We start from the raw sequence: 12,411 nt of genomic DNA on the forward strand, positions 1-12,411 counted from the left end.
AGAAGTTTCACTTACTATGCGCGTGCACAGCACACACAGCTTTTTTTTAACCTTTTGTAGTCAAAAGAAAAACAGTGCTAAGTGGAGGTGTTCTCTTGCACTTGCTGAAGGAGCAGCTCAGTGAGTAAAAGGCAGTGGTGGATTTCCCACTAGGCCCGGGCCTAGCGTGGCAAAATTTTGGGGCAGCAAAAATATCCACCACCATATACAGATGCTACGCTCCCGGGCTTATCGGGCCTGATGGGAAGGCACGTACGTACATGTGGTGGCCGCCTTACGAATCGCAGCGTCAAATTACACTGCGGACGTCACCATGACATCAGTGTCTCGTTGCCATGGCAACGTGACGTGCACGTCAAATGACGTCACAACGCTGTGTTACCAAGGCAACTCTATGCCGTGCGACGTCACGTTGGTGACGTCCGCGGCCTCATTTGACGCTGCGATTCAGAAGGAGGGAGGCAGCTGCCACTTCCAAGTGCCTAGGGGCGGCGGATCTTGAAATCCACAACTGAGTAAAGGCAGTGACTCTGAAAACAATGACACTGAGTTTGAAGCAGGGGAACCTGGTTCAAATCCCAGTGTCCACTCCTTGGGCAAGTCACTTTATCTCCCTGTGCCTCAGGCACCAAAAACATCGATTTGTAAACTCATCTGGGCAAGGGCTGTGTCTGTAAAATTCTTGAGACAACAAGAGAGAATATTAGATAGATACTTCACCCAACAAAGGTCCGAAGAATAAGACACAGCACTGCAGTTAATGTTCTAATACAACAACTAAGGTAGGGGTAGCCACAAAAACTTCTTCATACTGAGCCACTAATTGAGCCAGCTGTGCTGAAGTAGGGATATCCAGAAAACCTGGCCTGTTTGCGGCCCTCGAGGACTGGAGTTGTGCTGGCCTGATCTACAATATGGCTTCCGCACTCTAACTCCACTGAAACAGCCCTCACTAAAATAACTGACGACCTCCATGCTGTGCACACTTTCTCTAGGTGACCTAATCACATCTCTTGTGTTTAAATATCACCTCTATGCTGACAACACACACATTTACTTTTCAACCCCTGACCTTTTTCCTGCTGTATAAACCAAAGTTTCTAAATGTCTCTCTGTGATTATCATCCTGGGTGGCTCTCCACCGACTTAGGCTTAGATATATGTAAGTCCCCGCTCACGCGGTGCGCTCGTGCTCGGCGCTTAGATAAACAAAAAAATGTTGCTTTCTTGTGCGCTCAACTACCCGCAATGCCCCCCCCGCTCGCGTGTAAATGCAAGGACACCCGGCGCTCATGCTTGGAGCGCTCTCCAAGCATGAGCGCGCTCAGCGCCAGCGGGGACTCAGACTTAAACTTAACATGGCAAAAACAGAGCTGCTCATACTTCCTCCCAAACCTGGCCCTACTACCTCCTTCCACATTACTGTTGGAAGTACGATCATTCACCCACTAGCCCGAGCACGCTGCCTAAGGGTCACACTCTACTCCTCTCTACATTTTCTTCTCACATTCAGAATGTATCTAAAACCTGTTGCTTTTTCCTTTGCAATATTACAAAGATACGCCCTTTCCTCTGTTACTCGACTGCTAAAAGTTTGACTCAGTCCCTCATTCTCTACCATCTCAATTACCTTAACCTCCTGCTGTCCGGCCTTCCTGCCTTTCACCTGTCTCCCCTACAATCTATCCGCTGGTGCCAGAATCACTCTACTATTTCCGAAATCTGTCTCGGCATCTCCACTGCTGAAATCACTCTCCTGGCTTCCTATCAAATCTTGCATCTCACACTCAATTCTCCTCCTCAATTTTAAAGCTTTACACTCTTCTGCCCCTCCCTACATCTCGGCCCTAATTTCTCACCATGCACCATCCCGACTCTTGCGTTCTGCTCAAGGATGTCTTCTCTCTACCCCCATTGTACCTAAAGCCCTCTCCTGCCTTAAACATTTCTCACTGATTGTCCCACACCTCTGGAATACCCTTCTCTTCAATACCCGACTAGCACCCTCTATATCACCTTTAAGACCCACCTTAAGACACAATTGCTTAAAGAAGCATATGAGTAGCATCGTGGCTGATACTATACACATGATACATAAAGCTTGGCCCCCTGCAGACGCACTTACCAGAATGCCCTCCTACTGTCTCCGTACGTTCTTCCTACCTATTAGATTGCAAGCTCCTCGGAGCAGCGACTCCTCTTCCGAAAAGTTACTTTTACTGCACCGACACACTTTATTCGAGCAAATACCCAGTATGTACCTGGCAGATACCTGGAATGCGCCGCTCCTCACCTCTGACAAGCCCCGTTGCGTTTGCCTTCCTAGCCTGGGTTTATGCCTGGCTGACGGGCGGCTGATCTGTTAAATGATAATGATTAGGATTTAATAGGCTGCAATGCTTCGCGTGTCTACCAGATGGCATAAATTCATGAATTGTAATGCAGTATATATATATATACTGTGCAGTATTGCAGCCAGCGGGAATAAAATGCTTCAATCCCTGCCTTGAAAATAACCCAATGCACTCGGGCAGAAAACAGTCACAAACCTCAATACACCCGGGTATACCTGAATTTGTGGGACTAGCCGAGCTCGAATAAAGTGTGTCGCCAGTGTATGTCTGAAGCACTTATTCCCCTGATCTGTTATTTGTAGTATTTGTTATTTATATGATTGTCACGTGTATTACTGTTGTAAAGAGCTTTGTACATTAATGGCGCTGTATAAAGACAGACATACATTAGTTAAAACATAACATTTAATAAGTGATCGAATATCCACAACTGTGAATAGATCATAAAAATAAACCAGAAGGGAGGAACGTAAATAAGTGAGTAGAGGCTCGAGTCTAAGTATAGTGACTCCAATTGTTGATCTTAGAATGAAGCCTGCCCCAGTGGTGTTTTTAACTAAAGTATGCATCTGATCACTCCAAGTGCAGCTGTACAAATGGGATGTACATCTAGAGTTCAGAAGGTCCGTTAAATGATGGTCCATATTTATAGAAAAAGTTCTGTCTTGTGTACAATGCAGGAACACTGGATGTAAATTGAAATAGCCACTGTCTCACTCTCGATAAAGATACCAATTACTCACTGATTTTGTGCGTTTATAGATCCATCCTTGTGGCTACCCATTTGTTTGTGTTTACTATTGTATGCCTCAATGTGAAGCACCTATTCTAACTAATTTGACGTATTAGTCCTGAGCATTCAAACCTGCTGTGTCTTTAGATGTTCTAATATTTTTATGCCAGAAATATAGCCAGATGAACCATGTTTGTTCACTGCACCACCCATTTTATGAGATGCTTTATGCGGACAGAACTGGTTGCAATAACCCTGTTGTGTATGTATACATATGTTGCACCCTCCATGGTGTATTTAATCTCATCCTGCACTTCGTATTTGTACTATTTTCATATTGGTTCTATATATGATAGATTTACCATCTGTAAGCCTTTAGGATAGTCCTTGCCGAGTTTTATGTATGTCATTTCCCCATCCCCTCCACCTCCATTTAGCGTACACTGTTGATATAAGGAATCACGTTAAGGGTTTGTTTAGTGGGGGTTGTTAGGCAATGAAAGTGTGTGTGTGTGTGTGTGTGTGTGTGTGTGTGTGTGTGCCCTTAAGTGCTCAAGATGTCAACAGATGAAGAGGAAAACACTGGGGAATAATGTAAAAATGGACCACCAGAAGCAAAGTGAGAGGAATAGTGAATAGCTCGGTTACTACACAAAATAGAAAAAAAAGAATTTAAAAATGAATACAAATAGATAAAAATGAACCACTTTAGAACAAAAACAAATCTCAATTTAAGAATAAATGTCACCTGAAGACACACAACCAACATGACTTGCTGGCAAAGTGAACTACAGTAGTATCTGCAGTCCAGTAAAGTTCAATAGAAAATAAACAATGTTAGCCTGTAGGGAAAAGGGGAAAAAAGTTACACCACATGAAAAGTAATGTAGCTCCTTGAAAAGAATCCTCTGTTCTTCAAATCATTTGGCATCTGTAATACAAGCGCATGAGAAACTCCCTTTTATGGTGCAAAACCGCTTTAATATATAATGAATCAAAACATGTACGAGAGCGGATGGAATCTTACCCACAATTTGTAAGCATAAAAATGGCTCATCTGAATAAAAAGAGATGTCCTTGTGTGTTCCGTGTGGTATTTTCTCCCAGGGAGATCCTTGGTCATTCGTTAAATAGACGTTGCGTCCTGGAGACGAATTAGTAACTGTAATGCTAGCAGTGAGTTAAAATGAACGTCACACTCACTTCATGTCAGTTCATCGTTCGGCGCTCAGTACGGATCCTTTGAAGGAACAAAAAGTTCTGGTGAAGTAACTCATTTACGAAATGCGTTGGCCTTGTTGTTCCTTCGAAAGACCCGTAGTGAGCACCGTATCTGGAAGAGTGTGATGATCAATTTGACTCACTGCTAGCATTTCGGTGTTTGTCTCCAGCACCGCCGGGACTCAATGTCTATCTAATGGACGACCACGGAGCTCCCTCAGAGAAAATACCATGAAGTCCCCAAGGACATCTGAATTTATTTATTGTGAGTAGGATTCCATGCACTCGTGTGTATGGTTTTTATTCTTTATATTTAAACGCAGTATTTCACCATGAGTTTATCATGCACTTATATACAGTGTATATATAGCATCTAAAATAGATCAGGTTTGCTTGCTTATGAATGTGAAACGTGGACCCTAAATGCGACGTTAATTCAGAATCTTCAGACCATGCAAAAAAAGTATGGAGAAATGTATGCTGGGTATTACCCGAAAAGACAGGAAAAAGAATGAATGAGTTTTTGAAACCTAATCATTCTTGAATTGTTCAACCTGGATTTTTCAATTCAAAGAAAAACACAGATGTAGATTTATCAGAATAATCAAAACCAGTTGAACAACAGATTGTCGTTTATGACTGGGAATGAATTGGCAATTTTACAGGGCCGTCTCTGCTACAGTTATCCTGGTGACTTTATTGTGAGGGCAATGTGCAGCCAGTTCTATTATCTTTCATCGTTGTAGGTTTCCGTAGAGGAAGAACTATTCTCGGCTTTTTAGAGAATCATACAAGTGTATGTATGTATGTATGTATGTATGTATGTATGTAATGGAGTGCCCACCACAAACAAGGCGTGACCGCGGGGCAGAGGTGGGGATTTGATGTAACCCCAACCTTCAGCCGCGAGGATGCGTCTGGAGTGTAGATTGGTCGGGGTTAGAGAGGTCACAATAGTCAAAGGTACTTGCCGAGGTCGGGAATTGGAGAGGTGCGGATCGTTATACAGTAGGTACTTTGCTGAGGTCGGTGTTGGAGAGATGCGGATCGTCGTGGTAAGACAGGGTCAGGCGTATAGAAGAACGGAGTCAAGATGAAAGCCAAGGTCAGACAAGAGGAGAGCTAGGAACCAGAGTAACATGACAGGACAAGGAGGCAGGAATCGCAGTAAGCACTTCGCACAAAGGAAATGATTATGCTCAGCCAATTTGCCAGAGGGCAGGCTGAGCATATATAGGGAGTAAGGTCCAAAGACGAGCAGGCTGAATGGACACACGTTGTTTGTTGTTGTTTTTGAAAAAATTTAAAACGTGAGTATTCAACATTTTATTTTCAAAGGAAAACCAGAAAAAATAAATTTGAAAATGAAAAACTGGGCAGTGTTTTTGTAACGAAACAAAGATTATGACAAGATTGGACAATTTCTGTCTAATAATTTTCCCCACAAATTTGTGCGACTTCTCAATTTTATTTTGGGGGAGGGGGGGAGAGGAGGCGCAAAGCAAATTGACACATTCACCCATATCTAGTAATTGGCTTCCAATTTGTTACTGCATATTCTGGAGGTCACTGTTGTGATAATAGGAGTAGAGGTTTTAGGCATTTGCTGTCAAATTATTTCTCCAGTTATTACAAATGGATGTTTTGTCCACCCAGCAATATAAGGGTAATATGAAGAGTGCATTCATTTTATTATTGGTAATAAAAAAAGGGACACGTGCATTTGTTAATGACGTAGTAAGTTGTTTGTAAATACTAAATGTGTGCTATGACAACAGGTGTGTGTGTGTTTGTATTTGCCTAATTAAAAGTAATTAGATGGGAGATTGCTGCAATTAATCACTGTTTGACGTGCACTGCTTGTTTCTATGACCGCATTACGCGTACATGTGAAAATGCCTTGAAATGCTGCTTTGCAAAAAAAATATTTGACAACTTCTCTTAAATTTTTGCAAAGGTTCACACTTGCTTAAAAAGGCATAAAAATGTGAAAATGGAAGAAAAAACAATCATGTGACTGAGGTCACAACACCAGTTGTGCGAATGCCTTTGAGCTTAGTGAAATATTTCTTGCCAAAAAAAACTGTACATTTTCCCTAGTTCCTAAAAATCTAGCAAAAACAAAAAAAAAAATGTGTTGATCATGGACAGACATCTATACAGACACATTTCTTATAAAATTATGGCTTTTGGGGTACATTAAAAAATGTTTAACCGACATCAGTGAGGACATAAACGGTATGTCTGTCTGTCTGTCCTTCCATTAATCCACTAAAATAACTATTCCATGTAACCTTCTTAGGCTGAGTCTCCTGTGCCGCTGACCGTGCTCATGCTTGGACAGTGGTGACGTCACCAACTCTCCAAGCATGAGCGACGGGTGTCCTCGCTATTTCGCAAGCGTGCAGAGCAACACTCCACCTGCTTTTGCTATATTAACGGCAGACCCTCCAATATTTAACAGATTAAAATAGGTACATGTGCCCATGAAGTAAATGCTCTACTTCACATGTGATAATAAAACCGCAGTCCCCTCAAATACAACAGTACACCATATTTATCTATTTTCATTTTTTTTGTGCTACTTCCTTTTAACAGGAATGTTTAACATGAGAAATACTCTTTTTTTTTTTTTTTTTCTCTGCAGCATACAAAATTGTGTATGTTTCTTCTAGAGAAAAGGGATGACTGCATTTACACACACGTAATAAGAACGAGGTCGGTGTGAATAAATATTTCCATATTTGGTATTGTATAACACCAATTGTAGGTACGGGTAATATTAATAGGATTATTTGACAATATATGCAATCTCGCATATTTGTAGCCTATATTTGTGAATCTGCTTTTTGTTGAGTAACAATCACTCCTAATGACTGACAAGATTCTGAGAGTGAGATTTGCTTAATTTAGTGAGACTTTCTGTAATTGAGTGACACCACCTTCCAGAGAGGAGTAGGACTCCCATGAAATTGTCGGAGACCTCACTCTCTCTCTCTAGTAAAGAGGCATCTCCCCCCTCCTCTTCACCCAGCAGTCCGCTGAAGCACATTGCAGCCTCATGCATTCAGGCCTCCTCATCTCCACAGCGGGGCAAGCCCCCAAGCTCCTCATCACTCAATGAGTAAAGGAGTGGGTGACCCTGGGCGGGGGAAATCGGTCTCTTCATAGTGCAGAGCAGCCCAGGCCCAGGACTGACTGAGCAACTCTGCCCTGCAACCTGCTTAATCCCACCTCCATTGGCTGGCTGAGTAGCGAGGGAGCAAGGCCACTGCCACCAGCCTTTTAGTGTTGCACAAGATTTTGATTGGCAGGGGGCATATGCGGTTGAGCCCATGAAAACCGGTGCAAGCAGTTACATTGTTTGGAAGCTGGTACACCCAGTGGAAAGACTGCACTGTACTGCCCAAATCGGTGTAGTTGGAGGGTTGGCAGGCGGCTGCAAGCTGATATGTATAATATAACCATATAAAGCTGGCGATTTTAAGTAATTCTGGAGTTTAGGAAACGTTAAAAATTAAAATATGCGCTACATTTTTTTATTTTTTATTTCCACTTTAAGAACAAGGGTACATTTTGAGTATTTGCAAAAGTGACATAAGAAAAAAACCCATTAAACCCACAAAAGGAGCGAGTCGTGAAATCTCTACAAAAATGGGCATTTGATGATGAATAGTGTACAATAAAAACATTTAAAAAAAAACACTTTTAAGTGTCTCCCTGTCCCAAGAACGTAAAATTAATTTTTGGTGCACCAAGGTCATTGGGGACCAGGAATCTTCCACCTCAAAGACACTGCATTTTCAACCAGGTCCTTCCACTCTGCTTTTCTGTAACCTAAATAGTTGCATGTTATTGTACATACCGTACTGACTTTTTGTATTACTTTGGAGGGCATATTGTAGCGTGCAACGGTAATTTTCACCCTGCAGTCAGACCTTGTCAGTTGATGTTTGGTTATGGAATGTGCAGAACAATTCTAATGTGTATGTAACGGTTATTCCCCCTATCCCAAACGCAGATAGAGTGCATGTGAGGGGGAATCTATGTGTTACCAGGTGTGGTGCGTAGACCTGTAGGTTCACAAGAGGCCTGAGCCTCCGCTTGCTGGGAACCTGGGGTGAATCCTCTGGAACGATCTGGTTTGCAGCGCCTCCACCTGTGTAGGATTCTAGGAATATAGAAGGTTGCCTACACAGGACCCACATACACAATAAGTACATACACCGGAGTATATATAACACAGGTTTACTATATATGCAACATAACCATACTTCACAGATAACGTAATGTGTGTATCCCCTTTCTGATTAGGAGTACCACTGACTAACGCGTCACGCAGGACGCAACTCTCTACCGTGTCCAATGTCCCACCACCATACAGTGCCCACAATAATTGGGTGCTCGGCACCAGCGTCCCAGTGTCCTGGATCCCCACCCAGATGTGGGGCAGCGCTGCTCCTGTGTGTATAGTATACTGTATATAGACGGTGTATTGTTGGTGCACTTATGAAGGTACCTGCCGAGTGCTCCTGCACTCGGGCCTGCAGATAACTTTGAAAAAGATCCACCGCTCGGTGATCACGTCTGCGTATCCTGCCTTTCCTAGCATGAGGGTCCGCCAGGGGCGATCCCACCCTGGAGATAGTCCTTATCTCTTTGTGGCGTAGGCTTGAGCCCAAGCCTCTTCGCGGGGAGCGCAGTGTCCCTAACTGACAATATCACTAATGGGGCAAAGTCCCTTACCTAGGGCCTGTCCCTATAGTACAACAAACTATAATGTGGCCCAGGACCTGACTGGGGCTAGGGGGCTGCTGGCCTACTGCAGTGGGTCACAGACCCCTGCACTCACCTGCACCTGCACTCACCTCCTACCCCTCTTCCTGGTCCCGACTGCCGTGTCCCGCGCGCGCAAAATGTATCAAAACCCTCAGAGCAGGGAGATACTCCAGCCCTATTGGCTCCCTGGCGTCATGTGGGGCGCTCATGGGACTTGTAGCCCCGTCCAAGAGCCTTCCCTGGTAGGCTAGGGTTTCGCGAGCTGCACTCGCGCATGCGCAACTAGTCAGGGCCGCCGGAGCTCCACTGCGCATGCGCAATTTCGCGCAAGATGGCAGCGTCCTACATTGGACTTATTATTGTGTGGATTGTATTGATGCACATATTAAAGGTAATAAATATATATATTTTTTAAAATGGCAACTTGGACTGCTGCTTTAATTTGGGCTTTCTTCATATTGTTTTCTCATTCCTGCAGAATGGAACTGCCAATAGCAGCCTTTACAAGAGACCGTTCATCGAATCCTTTGAAGAAGCCCCACTGTATATTGCTGTGTTCACCTACATGGGGTTTGGACTTGTGACATTGTTTGGCTACTTACGTGACTTTATGAGAACTTGGGGGCTGGAAAAATGCCAAATGGCCACAGAAAGGGAGGCACAAAAAGTGAGTAAGCACCAATGGCTTTTAAATATTGTGTCCGTGTGAGGTTGTCATTCAACAGATAAAAGTATTTAAAGGGTCATCCTAGGTCTTGCAGCTTTTTTTTTCCTTATTTTTTTTATATATAAAAGTTTTATTTTGAACATAGGTGGTTTCAGCCTATGTTTTAACCTGTTCTACATATCACAACCATTCATTCCCCATGATCGTATGTGGGACTGCCCCTTTAAAGGCCAACCTTTTTTTGTTGTTTTTGTTTTTCTGTAAGAAAAGTATTAAAATAATAACTTCAATCTTAATTTGTAATGCAGGATTTCGTGCCCCTCTATCAAGACTTTGAAAACTTTTACACAAGGAACCTTTACATGAGAGTACGTGATAACTGGAACCGCCCCATCTGCAGTGTGCCAGGACCTAAGTTTGATCTAATGGAGCGTGTGACAGATGACTATAATTGGACATTCAGGTAGATGGTGTTTTTTGTACTAAGAACTTCATAAATACGTGTTTGCATTTCAAGGAGATACTATGGCCATCTGATCAAATTTTGGACCATTTACCTCTTCCATCAGAGGAAAAGTTATCCAGTAGCAGAAAATACCCATCCACCCCTTCATTCTACAGTACCAATGAAACATTTAGTTTAAAACTACTTTACTTTATATTATTATAACAATGCTTTGAGACATGGGTAGCTAATGTACCACCTAATTAATTGTCAAATCCTTCACTGATTTGTAATACATGTCTGCTTAACCCCTTAAGTGCCATTATGACGTCCGCTGTTCTTCAAGGCATTTTGCTCTTTTTCCATGTATTGTTCGCCTAAGCTCCCTAACCCCCTCCCCCCTCCCTCCCCCCCCTCTCTTTTGTCCCGGTCACTGGAACCAGGAGTGATCACATGACTGCTAGTGCTGGAGGGTCTGTGGCACTGAAGTAACAGTGGCAGAGTTCTGAGAAGCATAGTGATAGCAGCAGGCATCTAAGAGTTCATGCTCCTCTTAACACCTTCCCCTGTTATATCCCCAGCTTCCCTTCGTGTATCTCAAGCGCCCTGTCCCTCCACCCTCCTCGTAGAACTTTTCATCATATCACCATCTTTTTCTCATGTTTCCTTTTTGTATGCCCATCTCCAAAAGCCTCCCTTTTTTTTTAATCCTCCCACCTATTTCTATTGCTTACCTCATTGCAATACCATGTTGTCCTCAAGCCTGTGCCCCTCCTCTGCTCTTTTAAAACACTCCCCCGGCCCTTATCAACCATAACAAGAAGACAATATCAGTATAGATACCATTCCTTTCTGGACTACTTTCCCTTTCAGACTCCATGAGAGCCAGTGCTTCTACTAGGGAATGGTTGGGGGGTGGCATTGTGTGTTTTATTTGTGTGTTTTTTTTTTTTTTTTAATAAAATGTTTTAACCTGGAAGTAATACATTGAGAGTTAACTCTCGTTTTCAAGAATTCATTAACATTGATCAGGTCGATTACACTTGATTTGCACAACTGTGAAAAACTAAAGGCAATGCATTATTTATTTATTTTTAAAATATTTTACCAGGAAGTAATACATTGAGAGTTACCTCTCGTTTTCAAGTATGTCCTAATTAACTTAACTGTGCTTAATTGTTTTGACACTTATAGGCACACAGGGAGAGTTATTAAAGACGTCATAAACATGGGATCATATAACTACCTGGGCTTTGCAGAGAATGACCCCGAGTCCTTGGAGACGGTGATGGGCACGGTAAAGGATTATGGAACAGGAGTGTGCAGCAGCAGACAGGAAATGGGTATGTGCTCTCACAAGAGTTTGTTTCCATGGCTTCTGTTTCTAAATGGTTTGGTTTTACAAGGCCTGTGGAAAGTGGATCTTACCAGCAATGTTAAACATTACACACTGATTTGCTTTAACTTTAGGCCCGAGGGAGTCAAAATCTAATTTAACACTCGAATTATCGTAGAAAACAAAGTTGAAAACCTTTTTGCATTGCTGCTGGCATTAGTTAACCTTCATCAAAGCTTGCCGATATGACGTGCTCATTACAGCACAACGCTCCTTCTACATCCAGAAAATCTGCATTTACCATTGAGCAAGCCCGGGTTCCATCACAGTTTGGCCCAGCTTTCCCTGCATGATACTATCCATCCAGGATTACCATTACTGATTGTGTTTGGCTGGTATACCCCTGACGATTTTTATGTTGGGGACTACAGAGGCACATTTCAGCAGAACAAGAGGTCTTCTGGAGGCAGGGATCCTGTTCTAGTAGATCTGATGTAGATATTATCTTTTAGGATGATTGCAGCATTGTTATTTGGACACAGGTGTTAAAGAGGCAATCCAAGCAATTTTTTTTTTTTTTTTAACTACAGGTTTGAAGCCGGGGGGTCTCCGGAGCAGAGCCCATTCATTTCAGCTCCGGGGATCCCCTGCTTCCTCAGATACCGGCACCCCCTACACTGGTTTGTATCTCCAACAACTTTCTACAGTTTTCAGCGTACTCGTCACAATGGACCAATAGGAAGCTGCACCTGATGATGTCACAGCTTCCTATTGGCTCACAGGGCCCGGCAGCTTTGAAATGTAGACATATAGTGAACCCCAGAGTGGTTACCGGCACCCCCCTACGGAGGTAAGTACGACCAAAAGCAGGTGGTC

At 43.0% G+C, this 12,411-nt stretch overlaps 1 protein-coding gene across 2 annotated transcripts in view; it reads left to right on the forward strand.

The window, feature by feature from the left end:
• SPTLC3 (serine palmitoyltransferase long chain base subunit 3) overlaps positions 1-12,411 on the forward strand; it is a 129,620-nt gene that overhangs the window by 13,781 nt on the left and 103,428 nt on the right. For both annotated transcript variants that reach the window (XM_075596051.1, XM_075596050.1), the window contains exons 2-4: positions 9,566-9,754; positions 10,063-10,217; positions 11,394-11,542. In XM_075596051.1, coding sequence (XP_075452166.1) covers positions 9,566-9,754; positions 10,063-10,217; positions 11,394-11,542 — 493 coding nt within the window. The remainder of the gene's footprint in view (positions 1-9,565; positions 9,755-10,062; positions 10,218-11,393; positions 11,543-12,411) is intronic.

The sequence above is a fragment of the Ascaphus truei genome, chromosome 4, assembly GCF_040206685.1.
Source record: "Ascaphus truei isolate aAscTru1 chromosome 4, aAscTru1.hap1, whole genome shotgun sequence".
NCBI classification, from domain to species: domain Eukaryota; kingdom Metazoa; phylum Chordata; class Amphibia; order Anura; family Ascaphidae; genus Ascaphus; species Ascaphus truei.